This window comes from Hyperolius riggenbachi, chromosome 1 (genome assembly GCF_040937935.1).
Source record: "Hyperolius riggenbachi isolate aHypRig1 chromosome 1, aHypRig1.pri, whole genome shotgun sequence".
NCBI classification, from domain to species: Eukaryota; Metazoa; Chordata; class Amphibia; order Anura; family Hyperoliidae; genus Hyperolius; species Hyperolius riggenbachi.
The window spans coordinates 619,337,489-619,364,995 of NC_090646.1; the positions used below are offsets into that span (position 1 = coordinate 619,337,489).

Genomic DNA, 27,507 nt, shown 5'->3' on the forward strand with positions numbered 1-27,507 from the left:
TCCTCCTGCAGGCGGCAGGAACTGGCTCAACTTCCCCTTGAGGCGTGGGTCCAACATCATGCTGATCCAGATGTCCTCCCTCTGCTTCATCTGGATCACCCTGGGGTCCCTGCGCAGGCACGTCAGCATGTGCGCTGCCATTGGGAAGAGGCGGGCTACGTCTGCTGGCACATCGACGTCAGTGCTGTCCTCATCCTCCTCCTCTGCTGCCTCATCCTCTCTCCACCCCCGCACCAACTCAGCTGCGCTGTGCTGATCCCCCTCATCAGCAGCCAGGTCAGGGACCTCCACCAAGTCCTCCTCCTCCTCCCCCTCAGAGGTGGACTGCGCAGCTGGTTGCCGCTCCTGCTGGTCCAAGGCTGCCGCTCCCTGTTCCAGCAAAGCATCGAGGGCCCTGTTCAGCAGAGAAACCAGGGGCACCCACTCGCAGACCATAGCATGGTCCCTGCTCACCATGTTTGTGGCCTGCAGGAAGGGAGCCAGCACTAAGCACACCTGCTGCATGTGCCTCCAGTCATCATCGGGGACGATGGACGGGAAGTTGCTGGTCTTGTCCCTTCTCAGAGCTGCGGAAACAGTGGCCAGGGCAAGGTACTGTTTGACAGCGTGCCTCTGTTCAACCAGACGCTCCAACATCGCCAGGGTGGAGTTCCAGCGAGTCGGAACGTCAAGGATCAGCCGATGGCGTGGCAGATCCAGCTCCTTTTGCACGTCTTCCAGGCTCGCACAGGCTGCAGCCGAGCGCCGGAAGTGACGCACAACATTCCTTGCCGTTTCCAGCAGTTCGCCCATCCCCTGGTAGGTGCGCAGGAACTTCTGCACCACCAGGTTCAGCACGTGGGCAAGACAGGGGATGTGGGTCAGGTTTCCCCTGTGTATTGCGGCAACCAGATTGGCCCCATTGTCGGCCACCACCTCTCCGACTCTGAGGCCTCTGGGGGTCAGCCAAATCCTCTCCTGCTCCTGGAGTTTGGCCAACACATGGGTTGCCGTCAGCTTGGTCTTCCCAAGGCTGACCAAGTGCAGCAGCGCTTGGCAGTGGCGGGCCTTCACGCTGCTGCTGAGGCGGGGGGTTTGGCCAGGTGTGCCGGAGGATGGCAGAGGATCGGAGGAACCTGCTGCAGTTCCCCTGAGCCTGCGGGGTGGCACCACCCACTGTGTTGCTGCTGCTGCTGTGCCCGCTGCTGCTCTCCCATCCTCACCCCCTTCCACCAAGCTGACCCAGTGGACAGTGAAGGACAGGTAGCGGCCTGTCCCGAAGCGGCTGCTCCAGGAGTCCATGGTGACGTGGACCCTTTCACCAACCGCGTGCTCCAGCCCTCGCTCCACATTGGCCATCACAAAGCGGTGCAGTGCAGGAATGGCCTTGCGGGAGAAAAAGTGTCTGCTGGGGAGCTGCCAGTCTGGGGCTGCGCAAGCAAGCAGCGCACGAATGTCGCTCCCCTCCTGCACGAGCGTGTACGGCAGGAGTTGGGAGCACATGGCCCGTGCCAGCAAGCCGTTCAGCTGCCGCACGCGACGGCTGCTGGGAGGCAGAGCCCTAACCACCCCCTGGAAGGACTCGCTCAAAAGGCTCTGGCGTGGCCTTTTGCTGACACGGGAATCAGCAGACACAGCAGAGGAGGCCACTGAGGACTGGCTGCCAGAACAGGCCTCAGTGTCGGCGGCAGGAGTTGCAGAGGGGGGAGGAGCAGTGCGTTTCCGCACTCCTGCTGGTGCTGCTGGAGGAGCAGGAGGGCGGGTGGCTGCTGTTGCTGCTGCTGCTGCTGAAGGCTGTGCAGTGATGGGTGTGGTGCCACTGCCAGCACCAGATGCCTTCAGCCTCTGGAACTCCTCATGCTGGTGGAAATGTTTAGCCGCAAGGTGGTTGATGAGCGAGCTGGTGCAGAACTTTAAGGGGTCTGCACCTCTGCTCAACTTCCGCTGACAGTGGTTGCAAGTGGCGTACTTGCTGTACACAGTGGGCATGGTGAAATATCGCCAGATTGGTGACTTAAACATCCCCCTACGGCATGGAAGCGCTGCTGCCTGTCTCCCTGTGGTGGTTGGGGGGGGGGCTTGGGTGCGGCTGGTGGTGGTACTGGCTGATGCTGCTGCTGCTGAGCCTGAGACACCAGCAGGGTGTGGGACGCTGCCAATGCTTGCAATGATGCGCCTCCTTGCAAGGCCCACAAGCGCATCCTCCTCCTCCTCCTCAGAGCTGCTGAGGACGACATCCCCTGGAGGTGGTGGCACCCAGTCTCTGTCTGTCACCGGGTCATCATCATCCTCCCCCTCCTGAAACATGTCCTGCTGGGATGAGGACCCCCCAAACTCCTCTCCTGATGCATGGATGGGCTGCTTGACTGTCGCCACAGTCTTGCTGTCCAATCCCTCATCCCCCAAAGTGCCCATCAGCATCTCCTCCTCAAGATCGCCAACAACAGCAGACAATTTACTCATGATGCCTGGGGTCAAAAGACTGCTGAATGACAGGTCGGCGAGTGACGGTGAACTGGCCTCCTCCCCAGACCCTGCTGGGCGGCTGCTGCGAACAGGGGTGGTGGTGGTGGTGAGGGTGGAGGCCTCGGATGCAGAGCTGATGGCGGGCTGCTCATCCTCCGTCATGAGTTGCACCACAGTGTCTGCATCCTTTTCCTCAATGGGACGTTTCCGACCCGGCTGGAGGAAAATGGGAGCAGGTGCTACACGCTGCTGCTGCTGTGTCTCTGCAGCATGAGTTGCAGATGCTCCTGCTGGGCGGCGCCCAAGGCGTCCACGGCCAGTGGCTATGGGAGGAATGTTAGCCACTGACGCTGCTGCTGCTGCTGCGGAACTGTGCATGGTGGCGCGCCCGCGGCCGCGGCTTGCCACAATGCTGCTCCCTCTCCTCCTGATTCCCTTGCTGCCCTTCCCCTTGCCCAAACCGCGCTGGCTGCCACTTCCAGACATCTTCAATGTTTTGGGCGTATAGACAAAAGTTTTTTAAAAGGGCGGGTGAAAAGTGGGGTACTTTAATGGAGTGGGTTGGTTGGTGAGGTGACTGAGTGAGTGTCCCCTAGTACAGTAAGTAAGTAGTAACAGTCAGGAAGTACAACTAGCAGTTACAATAATCAGTAGTAATCACAAGTAAATTTAGTGTGTGTACACTCAGACAGTGAGTGCCCGCACGCAGGAGCTAGTAGCCTATGAACACAGTGACTGAGTGTCCTAGACTCCTAGTACAGTAAGAGTAAGTAGTAACAGTAAGTAGAACTAACTAATTACAATAATCAATCAGCGATCAGAAGGAAATGGAGTGTGGGTGGTGTGTGTACACTCAGACAGTGAGTGCCCGCACGCAGGAGCTAGTAGCCTATGAACACAGTGACTGAGTGTCCTAGACTCCTAGTACAGTAAGAGTAAGTAGTAACAGTAAGTAGAACTAACTAATTACAATAATCAATCAGCGATCAGAAGGAAATGGAGTGTGGGTGGTGTGTGTACACTCAGACAGTGAGTGACCGCACGCAGGAGCTAGTAGCCTATGAACACACAGTGACTGAGTGTCCTAGACTCCTAGTACAGTAAGAGTAAGTAGTAACAGTAAGTAGAACTAACTAATTACAATAATCAATCAGCGATCAGAAGGAAATGGAGTGTGGGTGGTGTGTGTACACTCAGACAGTGAGTGACCGCACGCAGGAGCTAGTAGCCTATGAACACACAGTGACTGAGTGTCCTAGACTCCTAGTACAGTAAGAGTAAGTAGTGACAGTAAGTAGAACTAACTAATTACAATAATCAATCAGCGATCAGAAGGAAATGGAGTGTGGGTGGTGTGTGTACACTCAGACAGTGAGTGCCCGCACGCAGGAGCTAGTAGCCTATGAACACAGTGACTGAGTGTCCTAGACTCCTAGTACAGTAAGAGTAAGTAGTAACAGTAAGTAGAACTAACTAATTACAATAATCAATCAGCGATCAGAAGGAAATGGAGTGTGGGTGGTGTGTGTACACTCAGACAGTGAGTGCCCGCACGCAGGAGCTAGTAGCCTATGAACACACAGTGACTGAGTGTCCTAGACTCCTAGTACAGTAAGAGTAAGTAGTAACAGTAAGTAGAACTAACTAATTACAATAATCAATCAGCGATCAGAAGGAAATGGAGTGTGGGTGGTGTGTGTACACTCAGACAGTGAGTGCCCGCACGCAGGAGCTAGTAGCCTATGAACACAGTGACTGAGTGTCCTAGACTCCTAGTACAGTAAGAGTAAGTAGTAACAGTAAGTAGAACTAACTAATTACAATAATCAATCAGCGATCAGAAGGAAATGGAGTGTGGGTGGTGTGTGTACACTCAGACAGTGAGTGACCGCACGCAGGAGCTAGTAGCCTATGAACACACAGTGACTGAGTGTCCTAGACTCCTAGTACAGTAAGAGTAAGTAGTAACAGTAAGTAGAACTAACTAATTACAATAATCAATCAGCGATCAGAAGGAAATGGAGTGTGGGTGGTGTGTGTACACTCAGACAGTGAGTGCCCGCACGCAGGAGCTAGTAGCCTATGAACACAGTGACTGAGTGTCCTAGACTCCTAGTACAGTAAGAGTAAGTAGTAACAGTAAGTAGAACTAACTAATTACAATAATCAATCAGCGATCAGAAGGAAATGGAGTGTGGGTGGTGTGTGTACACTCAGACAGTGAGTGACCGCACGCAGGAGCTAGTAGCCTATGAACACACAGTGACTGAGTGTCCTAGACTCCTAGTACAGTAAGAGTAAGTAGTAACAGTAAGTAGAACTAACTAATTACAATAATCAATCAGCGATCAGAAGGAAATGGAGTGTGGGTGGTGTGTGTACACTCAGACAGTGAGTGACCGCACGCAGGAGCTAGTAGCCTATGAACACAGTGACTGAGTGTCCTAGACTCCTAGTACAGTAAGAGTAAGTAGTAACAGTAAGTAGAACTAACTAATTACAATAATCAATCAGCGATCAGAAGGAAATGGAGTGTGGGTGGTGTGTGTACACTCAGACAGTGAGTGACCGCATGCAGGAGCTAGTAGCCTATGAACACACAGTGACTGAGTGTCCTAGACTCCTAGTACAGTAAGAGTAAGTAGTAACAGTAAGTAGAACTAACTAATTACAATAATCAATCAGCGATCAGAAGGAAATGGAGTGTGGGTGGTGTGTGTACACTCAGACAGTGAGTGACCGCACGCAGGAGCTAGTAGCCTATGAACACAGTGACTGTCTGACTGAGTGTCCTAGACTCCTAGTACAGTAAGAGTAAGTAGTAACAGTAAGTACAACTAACTAACAATAATCTATCAGTAATCAGAAGGAAATAGAGTGTGTGTAGTATGTACACACAGTGAGTGAGTGCACACATGCAGGAGCTAGCTAGTAGCCTATAAACAGTGACAGTCAGTGAGTGTCCTACTCCTAGTACAGTATAACTACAATACTATTAGTAAAGGACAGCAGAAATACTGGTATAGATGAGAGAAATAAACAGAGGACAGCTGCCCACAGAGGCAAGGCCCCCCTGAGGCCTAAACCTGTAAGCTTGCAGCAGCTGCCTGTCTCTAATGTAACACACAAGCTACTAACTAAAATACAATGTCTATCTAACTAACAACAATATAGGTGTATATGGCAGGTGTAGGTGAGCAAAAACGCTAGGTAAATGATCACAATAGAGCACTTGCTAAGCCAAAGCACAAAGGAGCAACTCTCTCTCTGTACAAGTCTCAGGCAAGCATGGAGAAACGGAACATGGCGGCCGCTATTTATAGGGTAGGGGCTGGCCAGGGTCCCCCTCTGTGATTGGCTGCCGTCAGAGGGCCTGGGAGCCCTCTGATTGGCTCTAAGGACATCAATCTGGGCTATGACGCTATTCGAGCTCGGTACCGAGCTCGAATAGCGCCGTTTGCTCGAATAGCTCGAATAGTGAATGGGCTATTCGAGTGTACTCGGATAGCCCATTCGAATAGCTACAGCTATTCGGAGCTCGAATACCGAGCTCGGATAGCTGAAAAAGAGCTCGAATATTCGAGCTACTCGAATATTCGAGCTCTGCTGAGCACCACTAATTGTGTGTACTGCCACTGTGCACCTCGCTCAGCCACGCTATATATAGCATTGTGTGTACTGCCATTGTGCACCTCGCTCAGCCACGCTATATATATAGCATTGTGTTTTCTGACACTCTGTGTACACGGCTTAGCCTGACTAATATAGCATTGTGTGTACTGCCACTGTGCACCTCGCTCAGCCACGCTATATATAGCATTGTGTGTACTGCCACTGTGCACCTCGCTCAGCCACGCTATATATAGCATTGTGTGTACTGCCACTGTGCACCTCGCTCAGCCACGCTATATATAGCATTGTGTGTACTGCCACTGTGCACCTCGCTCAGCCACGCTATATATATAGCATTGTGTTTTCTGACACTCTGTGTACACGGCTTAGCCTGACTAATATAGCATTGTGTGTACTGCCACTGTGCACCTCGCTCAGCCACGCTATATATAGCATTGTGTGTACTGCCACTGTGCACCTCGCTCAGCCACGCTATATATAGCATTGTGTGTACTGCCACTGTGCACCTCGCTCAGCCACGCTATATATATAGCATTGTGTCTACTGCCACTGTGCACCTCGCTCAGCCACGCTATATATATAGCATTGTGTTTTCTGACACTCTGTGTACACGGCTTAGCCTGACTAATATAGCATTGTGTGTACTGCCACTGTGCACCTCGCTCAGCCACGCTATATATAGCATTGTGTGTACTGCCACTGTGCACCTCGCTCAGCCACGCTGTATATAGCATTGTGTGTACTGCCACTGTGCACCTCGCTCAGCCACGCTATATATATAGCATTGTGTTTTCTGACACTCTGTGTACACGGCTTAGCCTGACTAATATAGCATTGTGTGTACTGCCACTGTGCACCTCGCTCAGCCACGCTATATATAGCATTGTGTGTACTGCCACTGTGCACCTCGCTCAGCCACGCTGTATATAGCATTGTGTGTACTGCCACTGTGCACCTCGCTCAGCCATGCTATATATAGCATTGTGTTTTCTGACACTCTGTGTACACGGCTTAGCCTGACTAATATAGCATTGTGTGTACTGCCACTGTGCACCTCGCTCAGCCACGCTATATATAGCATTGTGTTTACTGCCACTCTGTGTACACCGCTCAGCCAGACTATATACCGTTGTTTACTGACACTCTGTGTACACCGCTCAGCCAGACTATATACCATTGTTTACTGACACTCTGTGTACACGGCTCAGCCTGACTATAAAGCATTGTGTGTACTGCCACTGTGCACCTCGCTCAGCCACGCTATATATAGCATTGTGTTTTCTGACACTCTGTGTACACGGCTTAGCCTGACTAATATAGCATTGTGTGTACTGCCACTGTGCACCTCGCTCAGCCACGCTATATATAGCATTGTGTTTACTGCCACTCTGTGTACACCGCTCAGCCAGACTATATACCGTTGTTTACTGACACTCTGTGTACACCGCTCAGCCAGACTATATACCATTGTTTACTGACACTCTGTGTACACGGCTCAGCCTGACTATAAAGCATTGTGTGTACTGCCACTGTGCACCTCGCTCAGCCACGCTATATATAGCATTGTGTTTTCTGACACTCTGTGTTCACGGCTTAGCCTGACTATATAGCATTGTGTGTACTGCCACTGTGCACCTCGCTCAGCCACGCTATATATAGCATTGTGTTTTCTGACACTCTGTGTACACGGCTTAGCCAGACTATATAGCATTGTGTGTACTGCCACTCTGTGTACACCGCTCAGCCAGACTATATAGCATTGTGTTTACTTCCACTCTGTGTCTGCTGGGCCTGGGAACAGTAGTACACCGCTCACCCGCCACTGTATAGCATTGTGCTCTGTGTCGCTGCTGGGAATAGTGGTACTGTATAGCATTTCTGTGCTGCCACTGTACTGCTGCCAGTCAGCGTGTACTGTAAGGATAAGTGAAATGAGGAAGAAATCCGGTGAAAGAGGAAGGGGCAAGGGAAGAGGTGTTTCCCCTGACGGTTCACGTACAGGCCACAGGGGAGCACCCAAGAAAACCCACTCAATACCGCCCATGTTGTCCAGGACAACAACCCTCACAAATCCAAAAGAACAGGACCAGATAATTACTTGGATGACCTCTCAAGCGTCCAGCAGTGGGTTAAGCAGCACCAGCACATCACGCACGAGGTCCGAGTCCTCAGCCAGTTACAAGGAGCCAGTGGGCACAAAGCTGACACAACCGGCAGCGACACCACGCACACAACTGCCAGATAACCAGTCCTATGAATTACCTCAGGACACAATGGGGTATTCGCAGGAGCTATTCCCAGCCCAACAAACTTCCACCTATGAAAGGTCAATGGAGGAACAGCCAGAAATGTTGTGCCCGGATTCACAACCATTAACTGTGGGAAATGCACCGCGCACTGAAATACAAGGCGAGTCCGAGGAGGACTCGGAAACCCAAATCCCAGAGCAAGTTGGGCAGGAGGGGTTGCAATTGCAGGAGGTCGGCCGACAAGATCTGGAAGACGACGTTGGAGTGAGCTGCGCAGAGGTTGTTCTGGGGAGCTCTACTCCACGGCGGCGGCCCCCCACAATGACATATGACGAGTTTGAGGAGATGGAAGAGGAGGGTATGGACAATGTGGACAGAGACCCAGATTTTATTTGTGAACGAGAACATCGCCGTCGTAGCAGCAGCACAGATGAGTCTGTTGAAGAACCCACTGCTGCACGAGTTCGCCTTGTGCCACAAGGTAGGCGGCGCGCAATTTCAGGCACCACAAGCGTGGAAGTTAGAGTGAGAGGCAAAAGAGGAGGAAACAGAAATCGCCAGCAAGGAGGCAGGTGCTCCAAAGTCTGGGCTTTCTTTGAAGACTGCACTGAGGATGTTACCATGGCGATTTGCAAGGTGTGCAAGACTCGCCTGAGCAGGGGGAAAAGTATTAACAACCTCTCCACCACCAGCATGAGCCGCCACATGCTATCCAAACATCCCACTCTGTGGGCAAACGCGGCAGGACAGGGTACCAGCAACACTGCCTCCCTTGGGTTCACCAGACTCACCACCAGACCCGCCTCAGCAGCAGCAGTAGCCCAGCCATTGCGTGGTTCACAACATTCACAAACATCAGACGACGCTGACACTGTCACTTTCCGGAGTAGTGCTCTTGAGGTCTCCCAGTGTTCATCAAACACAACAACCAACAGCCCTTCCGTGTGCAGCGCTACGGTTCAGTTGTCTGTGTCGGAGATGTTTGAGCGCAAGAGGAAATTGCCAGCAAATGACCCCCGGGCCGTGGCAGTAACAGCCAGCATAGCCAAGCTTCTGGCCTGCGAAATGCTGCCATATCGAGTGGTGGAGACAAACAGCTTCAAGGGCATGATGTCAGTGGCCATCCCACGTTACGTGGTTCCCAGCCGCTACCACTTTGCGCGCTCTGCAGTGCCTGAGTTGCATGAGCACGTGGTCAGCAAAATAACCCGAAGCTTGAAGAATGCCGTTGCCTGCAAGGTTCACCTCACCACTGACACCTGGACGAGTGCGTTCGGCCAGGGTCGATACATCTCCCTTACCGCGCACTGGGTGAACCTTGTGGAGCCTGGCAGCGATTCCTCACCTGCTACGGCGCGGGTGTTGCCCACGCCGCAAACAGCTGCACCGCCGTCCCTCCCACTGGATAACAACAGCAGCACCTACCTCTCTGACTCCTTCTCCTCCAACGCATCTCAAAGCTGTACCTCTTTCGGAAACGCTAACCCAGCAGCAGTAGGATCGTGGAAGCAGTGCAGCACAGCTGTTGGCATGCGTCAGCAAGCGTTGCTGAAGCTGATCTGCCTTGGGGATAAGCAGCACACAGGGGAGGAAATTTGGAGGGGAATAAAGGAACAGACGGATTTGTGGCTGGCACCGCTGGACCTGAAACCGGGCATGGTTGTGTGTGATAATGGGAGTAATCTCATTCGCGCTTTAAGGTTGGCTAAGCTGACACACATCCCTTGCCTGGCGCACGTGATGAACCTAGTAGTTCAGCGGTTCCTGAGGACATACCCAGGCGTGGCCGATCTTCTGTTGAAGGTGCGTCGAGTGGCCAAACATTGTAGAAATTCCAGTACTGCTTCGGGGGCACTCGCCAAGATGCAGGAGCGCTTCAATCTCCCCCACCATCGCTTGCTGTGTGATGTCCCTACGCGCTGGAATTCTACGCTGCACATGCTAGCACGCTTTTGTGAGCAGAAGAGTGCAGTGGTCCAGTACATGACGGCGCAGTACCGAGGCGCATCCGGACAGCTGCCAAGCTTCTGTGGATCCGATTGGGCCAACATGTTGGACCTCTGCCAAGTCCTCCAAAATTTTGAGCAATCCACGTTGCTTGTGAGCAGTGACAACTCTTCAGTCAGCATTACCATACCACTGCTGTGTTTACTGAAGAGGTCGATGTTAAAAATCAAGGAAACAGCTGTCATGATGCAACTGGGGGAATCTGAAGGAGAAAACGATCAGCGTGATGGTACCAACATCAGGCCATCCGCCTCAGGGAACGCTGGCCCCAGCAGCTATGACGAAGAAGAGGAGGAGGAACAGCTGGAGTTGGAGCAGGAATTTCATGCCACCACTGACGAGGGCCAGAGCGGTGCACGTTGGACTTCCACAATTCAACGCGAATGGTCAGCAGAAGCAGACCAGGAGGAAGGTGACGACTATGATGCATCACAACAACTATCACAACGCTCACAAGAGGATGATGAGGATTCTGGTAGGACTCTGGCACACATGGCTCAATTCATGCTAGACTGCATTGAACGTGACCCACGCATTGTGCGCATTCTGGACAACACCAATTACTGGGTTTATACCCTTCTGGATCCACGGTACAAACACAATGTTCCAAAACTGCTTGAAGAAAGAGTCAGACAGGTCAAAATGGAAGAATACCAGCAGGCCCTTGTGGAGACTTTAGAGAGGAGATTGACATCCTCCCCCTCCTCTAGCCAGTTGTACGCAGACAGACTGACTTCCGCAAACCCAGGACGACCAGGAGGGCAGCAAACAACGCAAGCCGCAGCTAGTACCCAAAAGGGAACGGTATCGGCAGTGTCCTTGGAGTGGGAACATTTTCTGACACCCATGCAGCAGCAGCCCACTGAACAGCAAGCGTGCAGATCCACCTCCAACACCGATCGCCTGGAGAAGATGGTCAAGGACTACATGTCAGATGACGTAGCTGTGTCGAACAATCCATCTGCACCCTTCAACTATTGGGTATCGAAGCTAGACACCTGGCACGAACTGGCAATGTACGCAATAGAGGTGCTGGCTTGCCCGGCAGCCAGCGTTATGTCGGAACGCTGTTTCAGTGCTGCCGGAGGCATCGTCACAGATCGGCGTATCCGCCTCTCTACAGAAAATGCAGACCGTCTGACTCAAATTAAAATGAATCAATCCTGGATTGGAAATGACTACGCAACACTCCAGGACCCCAACCAAGTAACATGACCAATGAACATCTGGGATGGTGTAGCGTTTCCGGTCCCTGTTTATTGAACCTCTCATCTGTATTACATTTATGACTGCATGGCGGCAAAAAGCATTGCTGCTATATCCGCACGCTTTTTGTCCTCATGCAAGGCCTGGGTTGTTGTGTCTCAAAAACCGTGGCCTTCTCCTCCTGCGCCTGCTCCTGTTCCATCACGTCTGCTGCTGCTGGGTTAGCGTTGCCGCGTGGTCCCTGTTTATTGAACCACTTATCTTTATTACATTTATGACTGCATGGCGGTACAAAGCATGCTATCCGCACGCTTCTTGCCCTCATGCAAGGCCTGGGTTGTTGTGTCTCACAAAGCGTGGCCTTCTCCTCCTGCGCCTCCTCCTGTTCCATCACGTCTGCTGCTGCTGGGTTAGCGTTGCCGCGTGGTCCCTGTTTATTGAACCACTTATCTTTATTACATTTATGACTGCATGGCGGTACAAAGCATGCTATCCGAACGCTTCTTGCCCTCATGCAAGGCCTGGGTTGTTGTGTCTCACAAAGCGTGGCCTTCTCCTCCTGCGCCTCCTCCTGTTCCATCACGTCTGCTGCTGCTGGGTTAGCGTTGCCGCGTGGTCCCTGTTTATTGAACCACTTATCTTTATTACATTTATGACTGCATGGCGGTACAAAGCATGCTATCCGCACGCTTCTTGCCCTCATGCAAGGCCTGGGTTGTTGTGTCTCACAAAGCGTGGCCTTCTCCTCCTGCGCCTCCTCCTGTTCCATCACGTCTGCTGCTGCTGGGTTAGCGTTGCCGCGTGGTCCCTGTTTATTGAACCACTTATCTTTATTACATTTATGACTGCATGGCGGTACAAAGCATGCTATCCGCACGCTTCTTGCCCTCATGCAAGGCCTGGGTTGTTGTGTCTCACAAAGCGTGGCCTTCTCCTCCTGCGCCTCCTCCTGTTCCATCACGTCTGCTGCTGCTGGGTTAGCGTTGCCGCGTGGTCCCTGTTTATTGAACCACTTATCTTTATTACATTTATGACTGCATGGCGGTAAAAAGCATGCTATCCGCACGCTTTTTGTCCTCATGCAAGGCCTGGGTTGTTGTGTCTCACAAAGCGTGGCCTTCTCCTCCTGCGCCTCCTCCTGTTCCATCACGTCTGCTGCTGCTGCTGCTGGGTTAGCGTTGCCGGTCCTTGTTTATGGAACCTCTTATCTTTATTACATTTATGACTGCATGGCGGTACAAAGCATGCTATCCGCACGCTTCTTGCCCTCATGCAAGGCCGGGGTTGTTGTGTCTCACAAAGCGTGGCCTTCTCCTCCTGCGCCTCCTCCTGTTCCATCACGTGTGCTGCTGCTGGGTTAGCGTTACCGGTCCCTTTTCCTGGAACCTCTTATATGTATTACATTTATGACTGCATGCCGACAAAAAACATGTTACCTGTGCAAAGAAAACAGACATTTCCCGCATTTAAAAGACAGTTTTCCCTTTGAAACTTTAAAATCGATTTTCTCAAAAACTATAAGCTCTTTTTGCTAATTTTTTTTTTCCTCTTGTACCCACTCCCAAGGTGCACATACCCTGTAAATTTGGGGTATGTAGCATGTAAGGAGGCTTTACAAACCACAAAAGTTCGGGTCCCCATTGACTTCCATTATGTTCGGAGTTCGGGTCGAACACCCGAACATCGCGGCTATGTTCGGCCTGTTCGGCCCGAACCCGAACATCTAGATGTTCGCCCAACACTACTTGACCTGCGTCGGAATGCGGTTCGCCGTAACATCACAGTATGAAAGTCTCCATAGACTTTCATTGCACGGAGGTGGGGTGCGGTCCGCATGGCACTGCCTCGGTGTAAAAGGGCCCTTAGGGTTAAGGGTTCAGAAAAAAGTGTGCTGGCTGATCTCGTGGTCAGTGGAATGCCAAGAGCCATTATTTCTGATTTACACTCTGCTATGGACTCTGCATAGGGGAGGAGAGAGGGAGGCGGGATGTCAGGTTTTTTTTGTTTGTTTTTTTGTTTGTTTTTTTCTGCACATGAAAAATGCATTGAAGTGTGAACTAGCCCATTGAGTAACATGAGTTCTCAGTTTTTCTGTGCAGAAAACGCACACAAAAACAGACAAATCTGACCCCTGCTTCAAGTTAGTGTAAAGCTACGTACTCACCACCCGATGGGTCCAGCGACATCTTCTTGACAACAGTCACTAAGCGATGTCTCTTTCTGCTCGGGGTGTTAGACGACGGGCGCGAACAAGAAGTAAGCGGGTGAGGTACTTTGCGCAGAGTCGTCAGGGATCTTAAAGGTCTGATGTGTCCATCATTTAACAATGTGCGATCGCTGCTGGGGCAACATTGTTTAGCATGCTTTTGTTAAATAATGCTGCCCAACGTCGGGTAACATTGCCGCAAATATCATGCCATGGGTATGGGCCTTAGAGGCTCGAATCCACTATGCGATTTTTTCATTGATTTTTCCGATGACCAGCAATTTTTTGACCAACGAGCAATCGTTTCCGAGATCTGGCAACATGGGTACAGGCATGTGATTAGGCGAATGACGTTTTGTGGTACACGGCGAGGACAAATCTTTAAGATCCCCAGCGACTCCCACACAAATTGCTGTGATCGCTTGAACTCTCGTTTGCGCCCGTCAGGTGTTGACACGTGACGTCGCATGTTCCCACTGGCAGGAACATTGATCGGTGGAACCTTGTTCATCAGGAGGCGTCGCTGTGAAGTTCCCGGATCATGAGTAGTTAGCTTTAGTCTCACTGATAACTAATTACAAGTCATAAAACTCTTACATGGTAGAGAAACGCTTCTGAGTGCAAGGAATAAACTACAAATAAGGTCACCACGGCAGGAGCTGTAAAACATTTAAAGACTGTATCGTTCAGCTTTTTTGGGAAAGACTATCCAAAAATACAAAAACACACTTTACCATTATCACACTGAAAATCTGGTCCACAGTCAATGATCTCCTCTTCACAGAGTTCATCTGGTACGCATAGCTGGTGTTCTCCCACATTGCTTCGACAACGTTCTCCACCAAATTGTCCAAACTTCAAAATGTTCCGAGATCGATGCTAAAGATGAAGGCACACAACTTTAATAAGGCAGTAAAGAAAAAACTTTACATCTAGAAGATGCTACCGACTCGAGTTAGGCAGTGGCGTAGCTAAGGAACTATGGCCCCCGGTGCAAGTTTTACATGGGGCCCCTCAAGCACAGGGCCAATAGAAAGCTAATATTGTACTTGAGGGAGGGCCCCTCGGGGCCCCTTTGACCCAAGGGCCTCAATGCGGTCGCTACCTCTGCAACCCCTATTGCTACGCCACTGGAGTCAGGTTAGTTTGGCACCTGCACTGCGTGGCATATGGATGCCCCATAGACGGTAATGCTCGTTGTGTAATTTGAGCGCCGACAAAAGCTGAAATCCGAATTATAAAAAAAAAAACATTGTAATTCGGGTGCCGGCAATAGCTGCGCCCCAAATTACACAGCCAAGAGAAAAATTAGGTAATTAGTAGGGGAATATATTTGTTATTAGGGAAGCTCATTTAACTTTCACGGAAATGAAATTTCCACATTTCTGATCAAAAATCGAAAAACCTAATTTTAGCCCAATCACAGAACGCTGAAGCATTGGACCAACTCGGAACCATTGGAGAATGCAGAGTCAACTCAGGAGTATTTGGCCAATCAGAGACTGCAAAAATAACAATGAAATTCCGAAAACTTGTCGGAAATTCAATTTCTACAGAAATACCCAGAGGCGTAGCTAGGGCTTTCAGCGCCCGGGGACAAAGACTATTAATGCGCCCCCTAAGGTGAAGGGTGCGCCGCGCCAAATAAAAGGGCGTGGCCACATGTTAAATGTGGGCGTGGTTATGGGTGGAGCCAAATGTACAGGAAGTTAGCAGGCTCACGCTCACCCACTCTCCCTCAGTATGTACCTTCCAGCATGTTCCAAGACAAATTGAGCAATCATGAGCCCCCCCCCCCCCCCAATCAAGACAAATTGAGCAATCATGAGGCCCCCAACAAGACAAATTCAGCATTCATGAGGCCCCCAACAAGACAAATTCAGCGATCTTGTGACCCCCAACAAATCATGAGGCCCCCAACAAGACAAATTCAGCGATCTTGTGACCCCCAACAAATCATGAGGCCCCCAACAAGACAAATTCAGTAACCATGAGGCCCCCAACAAGACAAATTCAGCAGTCATGAGGCACATAAATAGACAGCATTTCACATCAATAGGCAGACCCTTAATATGGTAGACGCCTCTCACCTGGCAGCAGTTCCCCAAAATACACTCAATCTGACAGCAGTGGTTCCCCAAAAATAGGTAGCACCAGGTCTATAGGTGTCCCCAGAATAGGTGGTCAGCAGTATAGATGTCCCCAGAATAGGTGGCCAGCGGTATAGATGTCCCCAGAATATGTGGCCAGCGGTATAGATGTCCCCAGAATAGGTGGCCAGCGGTATAGATGTCCCCAGAACTGGTAGACAGGGGTAGAGATGTCCACAGAACAGGTAGCCAGGGGTATATGTGCCCAGTATATGTAACCAGGGGTATATGTGCACAGTATATGTAGTCAGGGGGTATATGTGCCCAGTATATGTGTAGCCAGGGGGTATATGTGCCCGGTATATGTGTAGCCAGGGGGTATATGTGCCCGGTATATGGGTAGCCAGGGGGTATATGTGCCCGGTATATGGGTAGCCAGGGGGTATATGTGCCCGGTATATGGGTAGCCAGGGGGTATATGTGCCCGGTATATGGGTAGCCAGGGGGTATATGTGCACGGTATATGGGTAGCCAGGGGGTATATGTGCCCGGTATATGGGTAGCCAGGGGGTATATGTGCACGGTATATGGGTAGCCAGGGGGTATATGTGCCCGGTATATGGGTAGCCAGGGGGTATATGTGCCCGGTATATGGGTAGCCAGGCGGTATATGTGCCCGGTATATGGGTAGCCAGGCGGTATATGTGCCCGGTATATGGGTAGCCAGGTGGTATATGTGCCCGGTATATGGGTAGCCAGGGGGTATATGTGCCCGGTATATGGGTAGCCAGGGGGTATATGTGCCCGGTATATAGGTAGCCAGGGGGTATATGTGCCCAGTATATAGGTAGCCAGGGGGTATATGTGCCCAGTATATAGGTAGCCAGGGGGTATATGTGCCCAGTATATGTAGCCAGGGGGTATATGTGCCCAGTATATGTAGCCAGGGGGTATATGTGCCCGGTATATGGGTAGCCAGGGGGTATATGTGCCCGGTATATGGGTAGCCAGGGGGTATATGTGCCCGGTATATAGGTAGCCAGGGGGTATATGTGCCCGGTATATAGGTAGCCAGGGGGTATATGTGCCCGGTATATAGGTAGCCAGGGGGTATATGTGCCCGGTATATAGGTAGCCAGGGGGTATATGTGCCCGGTATATAGGTAGCCAGGGGGTATATGTGCCCGGTATATAGGTAGCCAGGGGGTATATGTGCCCAGAATAGGTAGTCAGGTGTGCCCCCCAGCAGTAGGGGAGCAGTGCAGTGGAGGGAGAGCTGTGAGCACCTTAGGGGGCTCTCCCTCCCTCGCTCTCCCCTCCAGAAGTAATGTCCGGGTGGCTGGCTCACCTGGGGGCTCCACGCTGTCTGCGGCCTGCCTGGCCCTGTTTAGCCTCCAGAGGGATGGTGCTGGCTGGGCTGGGGCTCAGGGCAGGGGCCGGGCTGCGAGGCTGGGTTGGCTCGCTAGCTGGCGGCGCCTCTTCTTCTGACTTGCCGCTCTGCGCAGCGTTCCACTTCTATATGGACGCTGCACGGCGGTGCGACGGGCGACCATGACGTGTGACGTCAGTGACGTCACCCGCAGAACGGATGGGGAGATCCCGGGCCGGCTGGCGGTGAGCGCTGCCTAGCAGCACGTATTGATTAAATCATTGTATATTAAAAAAAAAAACACTGCAGCTGAGCTGGGGGGCGCCCTTGGGGACCTAGCGCCCGGGGGCACCCGTCCTACCCCGACCCCCCCTAGCTCCGCGCCTGGAAATACCGCATTATTGCAACTGGATAATTTTAACTCAGTCACAGAATTCGGAAGCATTGGACCAATCAGAGAATTCAGAGTCAATGCGGAAGTATTTGGCCAATCAAGGAAAGCAAAAAATGACAAAAAAAAGACTTATCGGAAATCAGTAAGCGGGAATTGAAAATTTGTGGAATCAGTAATCAACATCAAATCAGAATTTCTGTGAAATTGGAAATCGCCACTTCCGACCATCCCTATTCGTTATATTCCCCAAGATTACCTAGCACAGTTTCCATATGCACACGCTGCTCCAAAAAATATACAGTGCTGCCCATAATTATTCATACCCCTGCCAAATTTTGACTTAAAGTTACTTTTATTCAACAAGCGAGTCATTTTTGGACAGGAAATGACATAGGTGTCTCCCAAAAGATAATAAGACAATGTACAAGTTGCATTATTGTGGGGAAAAAAAACATTTCTCAGCTTTTATTTACATTTGAGCAAAAAGTGTCCATTTCAAAATAATTCATACCCTTCACAAACTGTCACAGCCTGTGGGAAAATCCAAAGTTCTATACCATTCCAAATAGGCCAAGCTGTTCTAAAGCATCCTAATTACCCTGATTAATTGTGAACAGCTGTTTAATCAACTCAACAGGTGAAAAACAGCAGCTCTCTTTGAAATTGGTTTTTTGACAGTCATGGCTAAGACAAAGGAGCTCATTGAGGACCTGCGGCTGCGCATTGTGGCTGCTTACAAGTCAGCAAAGAGCTACAAGGCCATTTCTAAATGTTTTCAACTTCCAGTGGCAACAGTGCAAAGTATTATTAAAAAATACAATTTGTTCTGCACTGTGGAAAATCTCAGAGGACGTGGTCGGAATCCAAAGTGACACTTGTGCTGGCCAGGAGGATAGTGAGAGAGGTGAAAAAGAATCCAATGATCACCACCAAGACCATCCTGGTGAATCTGGGCTCTATTGAGAATCTGTGGAGGGAGCTAAAGATCTGGGTGATGGTAAGAAGACCCTCCAACCTGAAAGATTTGGAGCTCTTTGCTAAAGATGAATGGGCAAAAATACCTGTGGAGACATTCAAACAGCTGGTCTGCAATTATAGGAAGCGTTTGATTGCTGTAATAGCCAATAAAGGCTTTTCTATTGATTATTGAGAAGGATATGAATAATTTTGGACTGAACACTTTTTGCTTAAATGTAATGCCTCACAATAATGCCTCTTGTACATCGTCTTATTATCTTTTTGGGAGACACCTATGTCACTTTGCATCAAAAAATGACTTGCTGGTTGAATAAAAATATCTTTAAGTCAAATTTTGCCAGGGCTATGAATAATTATGGGCAGCACTGTATATATATATATATATATATAACTGCCTTTTATAAATGCTGCTAATGTAGGAGGATGCTCTAGTACAGAAACCATAGCACCTTAGGAAATCCCACGCCTATTGCTGGTACCAAGGTCAACTGTGTACCAGAAGACCATAACAAAATCTACAGTACTATTGCTCAGAAGTCAGCAAGAATAGATTACGGTACCCTTTGTCTTGTGCATGGGTCACACTGAGTCCACTGGCTCCAATCGCTCATCTGGCAGTCTACTGGAGCTGGAGCATCGGCTCCTCTTGATGAGCTGAAGGAAAAAAATAACATGTTTTGATCACTGATTCCCAATGCTTGTAGGAACCCCATCTTGGGATCTCTGTGAGCTCCCCCTTTAGGACAATCTAGATAAATAACATTTATATTGCACATTTCTCCTGGGTAGGCGTACGTTAAAAAAGGGCGTCGGGAAAAAAGGGCGCAGGGTATTAAACGATAAGCATGAATAACGTTTTAAAAAAAAATTGTGCTATATTTCGTTTAAAAATAATAAAGTTATAAATCATTAAATAATGGAAATGTTCCCTGTTTAAAAAGTGAAATGTATAATAACGTTTTATAAAAGATTAATACGAATTTTACTAAAACTATACCTAACCCTACTCTCACACAAAACCTTCCCTGTACCTAACCCCTAGACCCCTAGACCCCCCTGGTGGTGCCTAAACCTAAGACCTCCCTAGAACTACCTAGGTAGTAGAAATCTGACAGAAGTGACAGGTTTTGGACTACTCCATCTCTTTATAGGGAATTCTCAGGGATATATTTATTTTCAAACGCTCTTAGTGAATGACAGTTGCTCTGTCCAACTGCCAAAAAAACTATGTAGGGAGCAGGGAAGCTGGCCAATCATCATCATTGTTTAAATCCTTTTTCAGGAATATCTTTATAAAGAATAAAAGCCTTGCTGAGAATCCCCTATGAAGAGATGGACTAGTCCAAAACCTGTCACTTCTGTCAGATTTCTACTGCCTACTGTAAGTGAGAGCAACATAGGAGAAAAGTAATTTATGGCTCATTTTACTCTGGAAAAAATGTACTTCTTATTTGTTTATGTTTGCACATATTTTAAATTTTACAGTTTTTCGCTGTAGTGCCCCTTTAGGTCACGCCCAGGCCAAACCCCTAATCATGCCCCTGTCACACTGATACCAATAAGATTTCACAAGAAAAATATGTTATTTTATAACTCCAACCACACTGGTCCTTTCTATCCTGGTGCGTTTTCCTTTATATTAACGTGAAAATAAGAAATATATCAATTTAAAGGATGAAAACTGCGAAATGCTGAAAAGTAAATTTTAAGACAAATTGAAAAATTATCTCCCAGGAGAAAAAGGTAATTGCATATGGGCAGGAGCGTAACAATAGACCCTGCAAGAGATGCTGCCGCAGGAGGGCCCAGAAACCACAGGGGGCCCAGTCCTGAGAGACTGACAACTAAGGGCAAGGAGAGAAAAAAAAACTTTCTGCTCTCTGTACAATTGTTCTAATGACTGCATCTACTCAGCCACTGATAAGGAATCATAAAAAGTGTTGAAGACAGAGATTTTTAGACAGTCCCTATTCAGGGTGCAGCAGGCTCTTCTGTTCAACGCCCAGCCCCCAACCTCTCCTCCCCTTCCTCAAGTGCTCTGTACTGTAGTGATGCTGGAGAAGTCTGCAGAGCCAGTTCTGCCCCCAACCTCTCCAACCCTCCCCAAGTGGAGCAGTTCTTTTCAGTGCAGGAAGATTTGGGTGCAGTCGGCGCCACCATAGGTCATAATAGGAATTACAGCTATAGCTGCGCACACTGAGTAACTCAGAAGACGGAGCTGAAGTTACTTTTAAAACCCTATAATTCGACCTCCAGCTATAGCTGGAAGCCGAATTATATCATTCCCCACTATCCACGTGGACCTAGAGAGGGAATAGTAATTACCGTCGCCGGGAACTTGTGCAGCAGCAGGATGAGCCATACCGGCTGTATCCTGCACCCAAGTCTTCTGGCGCCGATTTCATAATGTATACTCCCAAAGTGCTCCGTCCTGTAGTGATGCTGGAGAAGTCTGCAGAGCCAGTTCTGCTTCATCAGAGATGGACAGAGTAAGTGTAATAAGCTGAGGCTGGGAGCACTCGTCTGTCGGTTTTCTGTATTCGTCTTCTGTTCACCACGTGTGTCTGTATGTGTGAAAACATGGACGTTTTATCATAGAAGCTTATGTAATTGATAGAGAAAATGCGTGCAGTGCTTCACTGCTGTCTGTTTATCTGCTTGGGGAAAACACATTCAAGTGTGCACTAGCTAATTGAATAACATTGGTTGTCAGTTTACCTGTGCAGAAAGCAGTGTGGGGGGAATTGGGATTTGGTGATTTGGTTTTGCCCGGAGGGGGCCTCATCTAAAGTCTTGCAGGGGGCCCAGTGATTTCTAGTTACGCCTCTGCATATGGGCCATGGAGTCTCTATCTATGTCTCACTCTCTAACATAGATCAGAATAACCAGATAACAAGGGCAAAACTGAAATCATTCAATTGTTAGTTTTATTATAAAAACTATACACACATATATACATTAACACTGGCAGACAAATGTGTCTGACAGTAGAACAGATTGTTTGAAGAGAATAAAGGTGGTCACTAACGATCCAATTTCTAGTGAAAAATTGTTCGAGCGATCAGAAATTCTGATCGGATTGGTTTTAAAAATTTGGATTTTCTTGTTGGTTGTCATAGATAGGAAGCAAAGATTGATTAGTTGATGGTGTAGTGAATGATTTCACCTCGGATCAGAATTATCTGATCACTCGATCGATTTTTCGCTTGTTAGTGGCCACCTTTAGAAAAGAGCATTTAGGAGAACGTCTGAAAAGTTCAAATACCGTGGTTGGTTGAGTCCAATAAAGCAATTCAGTCTCTGATAGTCATCACAGAACCGTGTTGTCTTGTCCTCATGTCCTGTTTGGGGACTAGAACGACCAGTTCTAAGTCGACTATCCGATACCAGTGTTGCTAAAGTAATTTTCGCATCGAAAATTCCATTTTCATTTTCAGGTTTTTTTTGGGAGGTCGAAAATACGTTACATTTTTTAACGTTTTCGCTCAAATAGCGAATTTAAAAAACAAGATACATATTTCCAACCAGTGGTGCACATCCAATATTCGGGTATCCGAACTACACAGATAATCTGAACTTTTTCCACTATCCGAACTTTGAATAGCTTTCCGGATATCTTTGTAAATCCGAAAAGCACTATCCGAGTATACTCCGATTTCCATGTGAAAATCCAAAATCCGGCCAGATAGTTAGTTAGGATATCCGAGCAGAAGCAAAAATCCCTTCAATGGCAAAAATCCCTTTTGGGGATTCAGAGAGAGAGAGAGAGAGAGAGAGAGAGAGAGAGAGAGAGAGGAGTGTGTGTGTGTGTGGGTGGGTGGGGGGGGGGGGTATGTGAAGATGTTGGGTGGGATTGGGGGGGGGGTGGAAGCAATTTAAGCCATTTACAGGCTACTGACAGTTTTCTATCCGGTTATACGAATCCGACCGGATAGCCAGGATATTGGGTTCGGATATCCGATTATGCTCGGATACCAAAAAGTTCGCATTCGGATATCTGGGTATCCGGATCTGAGTTCAATTCGGATTTTGAAAAGGGGTATCCGAGCAGCACTGTTTCCAACCAAATAGCAATTTTTTTTTAAATAACTGCCATATTCGAAATGTGCTTTGCGTGAAAACGAAAACTTTTGCAGGAAGTAATTACTTCTCTCCCCATATTAGACCTAGCAGCAAGTGTAAAATCAAAGCAAAAAAACCCCAAAAAAACGCTAAACACTTTTCAAGCGAAAATGAAAGCGAAAAAAACGCTAGATTATTCGAACATATTGTACTTATTTTCTTGAAAATAACGCAAAAACAATATCAGCATTTTCGCTCATCACATAGTATCACTGACATATCCCATGCATCGAGTTAATAATGCCCTTTGTGATGAAGAATGTGCCCACCACCTTTCAGCGGCTCATGAATGAATCGCTGGAAGGAACACAAGGTTATGCAGTAGCCTACCTGGATGACATCGCTGTATTCAGTTCAACCTGGAAAAATCACCTTGAACATCTGCCACAAGTATTGGGAAAGCTGTCCACTGCCAATCTGACTGCTAAGACCAACAAATGTCAGATTGCCCTGACAGAGGTCAGATTGCCATGATGGGTGATGCCATTGTGGCATGGCCACATCCTAACACCAAAAAACACGTACAGGCTTGTCTGGGAATGGCAGGGTACTATAGGAAGTTTGTTCCGTCCTATGACTGATGCATGAATAAAAAACAACCCAACAAGGTCGTTTGAAGCCCAGAATTACAACAGGCATTTCACACAAATTTAAATTGGGGCGCCTGGGGCTAATGGATAGTGATCAGCAGAAATTACGCCCATACATAATTAACCAGTTCGCATTCAGTCGTTTTTCACTTTATGCATCCGAGCAATGTTCATCTCCCATTCATTAGCCTATAACTTTATTACTACTTATCACAATGAACTGATCTATATCTTGTTTTTTCCGCCACCAATTAGGTATTCTTTGGGGGGTACATTTTACTAAGAGCCACTTTACTGTAAATGCATTTTAAAAGGAAGAATAAGAAAAAAACGGCAAAAAATCATTATTTCTCACTTTTCGGCAATTATAGTTTTAAAATAAAACATGCCTCCATAATTAAAACTCACGTATTGTATATGCCCATTTGTCCCGGTTATTACACCGTTTAAATTATGTCCCTATCATAATGTATGGCGACAATATTTTATTTGGAAATAAAAGTGCATTTTTTCCGTTTTGCATTCATCACTATTTACAAGCTTATAATAAAAAAAAAAATTGAAATATTTCATCTTTACATAGATATTTAAAAAGTTTAGACCCTTAGGTAAATATTTGTGTTTTTTTTTTAATTGTAATGGTTTTTTGTTTTTTTTTCAATTAAACATTTTATGTGGGTATTTTTGGGAGGGTGGGATTTAAATTGTATTTTTTTTAGTAAATATGTGTATTTTTATTTTTATTTAACATTTAGCTGTAGTTTACTTTTTGGCCACAAGATGGCAGCCATGAGTTTGTTTACAGTTACGTCACTCTAATGGCCCATACTCACGAGGGACTTTTGTCGCCTCAACACGCGGCGCGCGCGTGTTGCGGCGACAGGTCGCCCGTGAGTATGGGCCGTCGCACGCGCGCGCACCCCGAACTGTCGCCCGTCGCTCATGTCGCCATGCGATTGAAAGTTTCAATCGCACGGCGACAGTCGCCGCCGCACCTCCCCCGCAACTGTCGCTAGTCCGCGTGAGTACGCGGACTAGCGACAGCAACCTCCATTGTGGTAAATGGAGCTTCCGGCAGGGGGAGGAGGAACGTCGGCGACAGCTTCCGTCTCGCCGCTGGTCCCTCTTCCGCGTGTGTACGCGGAGGGACCTGGCGAGGAGCTGTCGCCGGCCTGTCGCCCACACGCTCACGTGTGCTGGCGACAGGCCACTTCTGCAGCCCGTGAGTACGGGCCATAAGCGTAACACGTACGCTTAGAGCGACGTAGGGGAAATAGGAAGCAGAAAAAGCTAGGCTTCCGAGAGAAGCTGTCGCTTTTTCTGCGGGGGAGAGGAATCAGTGATCGGGCACCGTTGCCCGATTCACTGATTCGCTGGCTAACAAACCGCGGGCCGGGAGCGCGATCGGCCGCGGGAACACGCAGGAGCTCACATGGCTTCCTGGACGTGAATTTCACGTCCAGGAATGTCAAAGAGTTAAGCATCGTAATACGCAATTTCGCATCGTAATCATAATGCAAAATTTCGGGGGAATAATGTAATTTAATTATGTAGGTAATTGTTAACATTCGTAATTACGTATGAATTTGCATGTAATTTACGCGTAATTTCGTATCGACTTTGGTGGTGAATAGCAAACCCCCCGTACGTGCTCTTGCTAACACAATTGCTACATATATTAGTTTTGAATTGTTCAAAAAGACCTTGGGCTTGATTCACAAAGCGGTGCTAACTGTTAGCACGCCTGTGACAACCCACTTAGCACGTCTAAACAAGCTTTTCGCGCATAAAACTTTACGCGTGCAAAACTTTATGCGCGTAAAACTTTACGCGTGTACTGCACAGAGCGCAGGGCGCTCCGCGCAAAGTGCCCATTAAAGCCTATGGGACTTAGCGCGCGTAAAACTTTGCGCGCGTAAAACTTTGCGCACACAAAGTTAGCGCACGATCTGATTGAAAAATCCGGTGCTAACCTACTTAGCACCCTGGTTAGCGCGTCTAAAGACTTTAGACGTGCTAAGTAGGTTAGCACCGCTTTGTGAATCAAGCCCCTTGTAATTTTTGAGAAAATCGATTTTAAAAATACAAAAAGAAATGGTTTTTAAACTGTCATTTTTCTGCGTTTAAAGAGAGTCTGAAGCCAGATTAAAAATTGCTTTTAAGCTTATATTCAGCAGGGGCATGTGTGCCGCGGCATAACGAGGGGAGTTTACCCCCCAAATCCCCCCTGCAAAATCCACGACCAACTTGGTCGTGAATTTTGCTGCCCCGTGCGCTTCTGTGTGAGGCAGGGCTATGAGCTGCAGCCCTGCCTCACACGCGTCTGTCAGTGGCGGATCTCCGCCTCACCCCCGCCCCTCTTAGCGAAGGAAGACTGAGAGGGGCGAGGGAGAGGCGGAGATCCGCTGCTGACAGACACGCGTGAGGCAGGGCTGCAGCTCATAGCCCTGCCTCACACGGAAGCGCTCCCCGGAGGTAGCAGGGGGGATTTGGGGGTAAAGACTAGAGATGTCGCGAACGGTTCACCGGGCGAACATCTCTGGGGGGTTTACTACTTCCGGGTCGCTCTGACCCGAAGTAGTACGCCTGCGCTGCCCGGCGAAGCGCGTCCTAGATCGCGCTCCTGTTACCGGGCACTCTCTGCACATGAGCGTGACGTCATCGTCACGCGCATGCGCAGAAAGTGCCCGGCAACAGGAGCGCGGTCTAGGACGCGCTCCGCCGGGCAGCGTAGGCGTACTACTCCGGGTCAGAGCGACCCGGAAGTAGTAAACCCCCCAGGGATTCAGAGATGTTCGCCACATCTCTAGTAAAGACCCCTCGTTATGCTGCGGGATAGCATGTTTGCCCCTGCTGAATAAAAGGTAAAAAACCATTTTTAATTTGGCTTTAGACTCTCTTTAAAAACCATTTTTCTTTGTATTTTTATAATCAATTTTCTCAAAAACTACAAGGCCTTTTTGAACAATTACAGGGTATGTTAAGAAGAACAGTGGGAACAAGAGAACATTTCAAAAAGACCTTATTGTTTTTGAGAAAATCAATGTTAAAGTTAGAGGAAAAAGGTGCTATTTAAATGCGGTAAAATGACTGTTAATGTAGCAACATGTATATAATAATGTTTTGTTTTTTTCTCTGTGCAGTGTGTGAAATAAAAAAAAAAATGACATGGGGTAACCGACTCGTGAATACGGATGTAAGCCGTGATTACGGGTCGAATGCGGATGAAATTGCGGATGCATTTGAAACCTCAATCCGTGATCGCGGCTGATCGCGGATTCCGATTTCAAGCCCATGATTGCTCAAATTAATTATTTGGGTTACCCCTAATTCCGAGGTCGTGATGAGCATCCCTGGTTGTGGCTCATAACCGGATTTATCAGGAAGAGCGGTAACCTTCACACCACACATCACAGTGGCCAGAGCCAGTGCCAGACTTTTTTCTGCCTGAGGAAAACTTGTGAGGATGAACCTCCACCCCGATTTGGAATAATCGCACGGCACCCACTAATTTACTCTGCTTCATTTAATGTTCTCACATGACATACAGCAGCTCAACACAATAGCACACTGGTTGGCTGTGAGTGTGTGACAAACACACTGCTCACCCTCAGCCACGCCATTCTTCCGCAGGAAGGTACACACAGTACAAATATGGCGCATCTGAAATCTCTGCGCCTGGTGCAAATGTTTCACCTTGCTTCATGAGAGAAGCGGCCAAGACAGTAGCTTCAGTTTTAGCTACATGCATTAGTCAGATACTCACCTAAAGAGAGGGAAGGCTCGGTCCTAATGAGACTTCCCTCTCCTCCCCGGTGCCCGATCCCGCGCAGGATCCCCGTACCAGTATTCAACCAGTTCGGTCAAATACTGCCACTTCCGCCGCCAAAGGGAGCTTTCGGAGGTCTTCGGGAGCACTCAGGCTCCCGAAGACGGGACGCTCCATACTGCGCATGCTCGAGCGCCCTCTATGACGCACTCGCGCGTGCGCAGTATGGAGCCGCCTGTCTTCGGGAGGACTCGGCTCCCGAAGACTTCCGAAGTCCCCCGTGGCTGGGGATTTGAACGGAGGATCCCGAGGGCACCGGGAGAGGAGAGGGAAGGCTCATTAGGACTCAGAGCCTTCCATCTCCTTAGGTGAGTATCTGACTTTTTTTTTTTTTTAGGACGGGTAACATTAGCTTTAAGGTTTTACTGAAAGAAAGGGTCATTAGCTCT

At 48.7% G+C, this 27,507-nt stretch overlaps 1 protein-coding gene across 3 annotated transcripts in view; it reads right to left on the bottom strand.

The window, feature by feature from the left end:
• LOC137528965 (complement component C9-like) overlaps positions 1-27,507 on the bottom strand; it is a 209,585-nt gene that overhangs the window by 154,438 nt on the left and 27,640 nt on the right. For 2 of the 3 annotated variants that reach the window (XM_068250811.1, XM_068250793.1), the window contains exons 2-3: positions 19,138-19,231; positions 14,481-14,625 (exon numbers count right to left, since the gene is read on the bottom strand). In XM_068250811.1, the coding sequence (XP_068106912.1) occupies positions 14,481-14,625; positions 19,138-19,188 (196 nt within the window). In that variant the 5' untranslated portion in view covers positions 19,189-19,231. Of the gene's footprint in view, positions 1-14,480; positions 14,626-19,137; positions 19,232-19,670; positions 19,760-27,507 lie in introns of those variants that run through there. The other variant, XM_068250801.1, reaches the window with a different exon arrangement.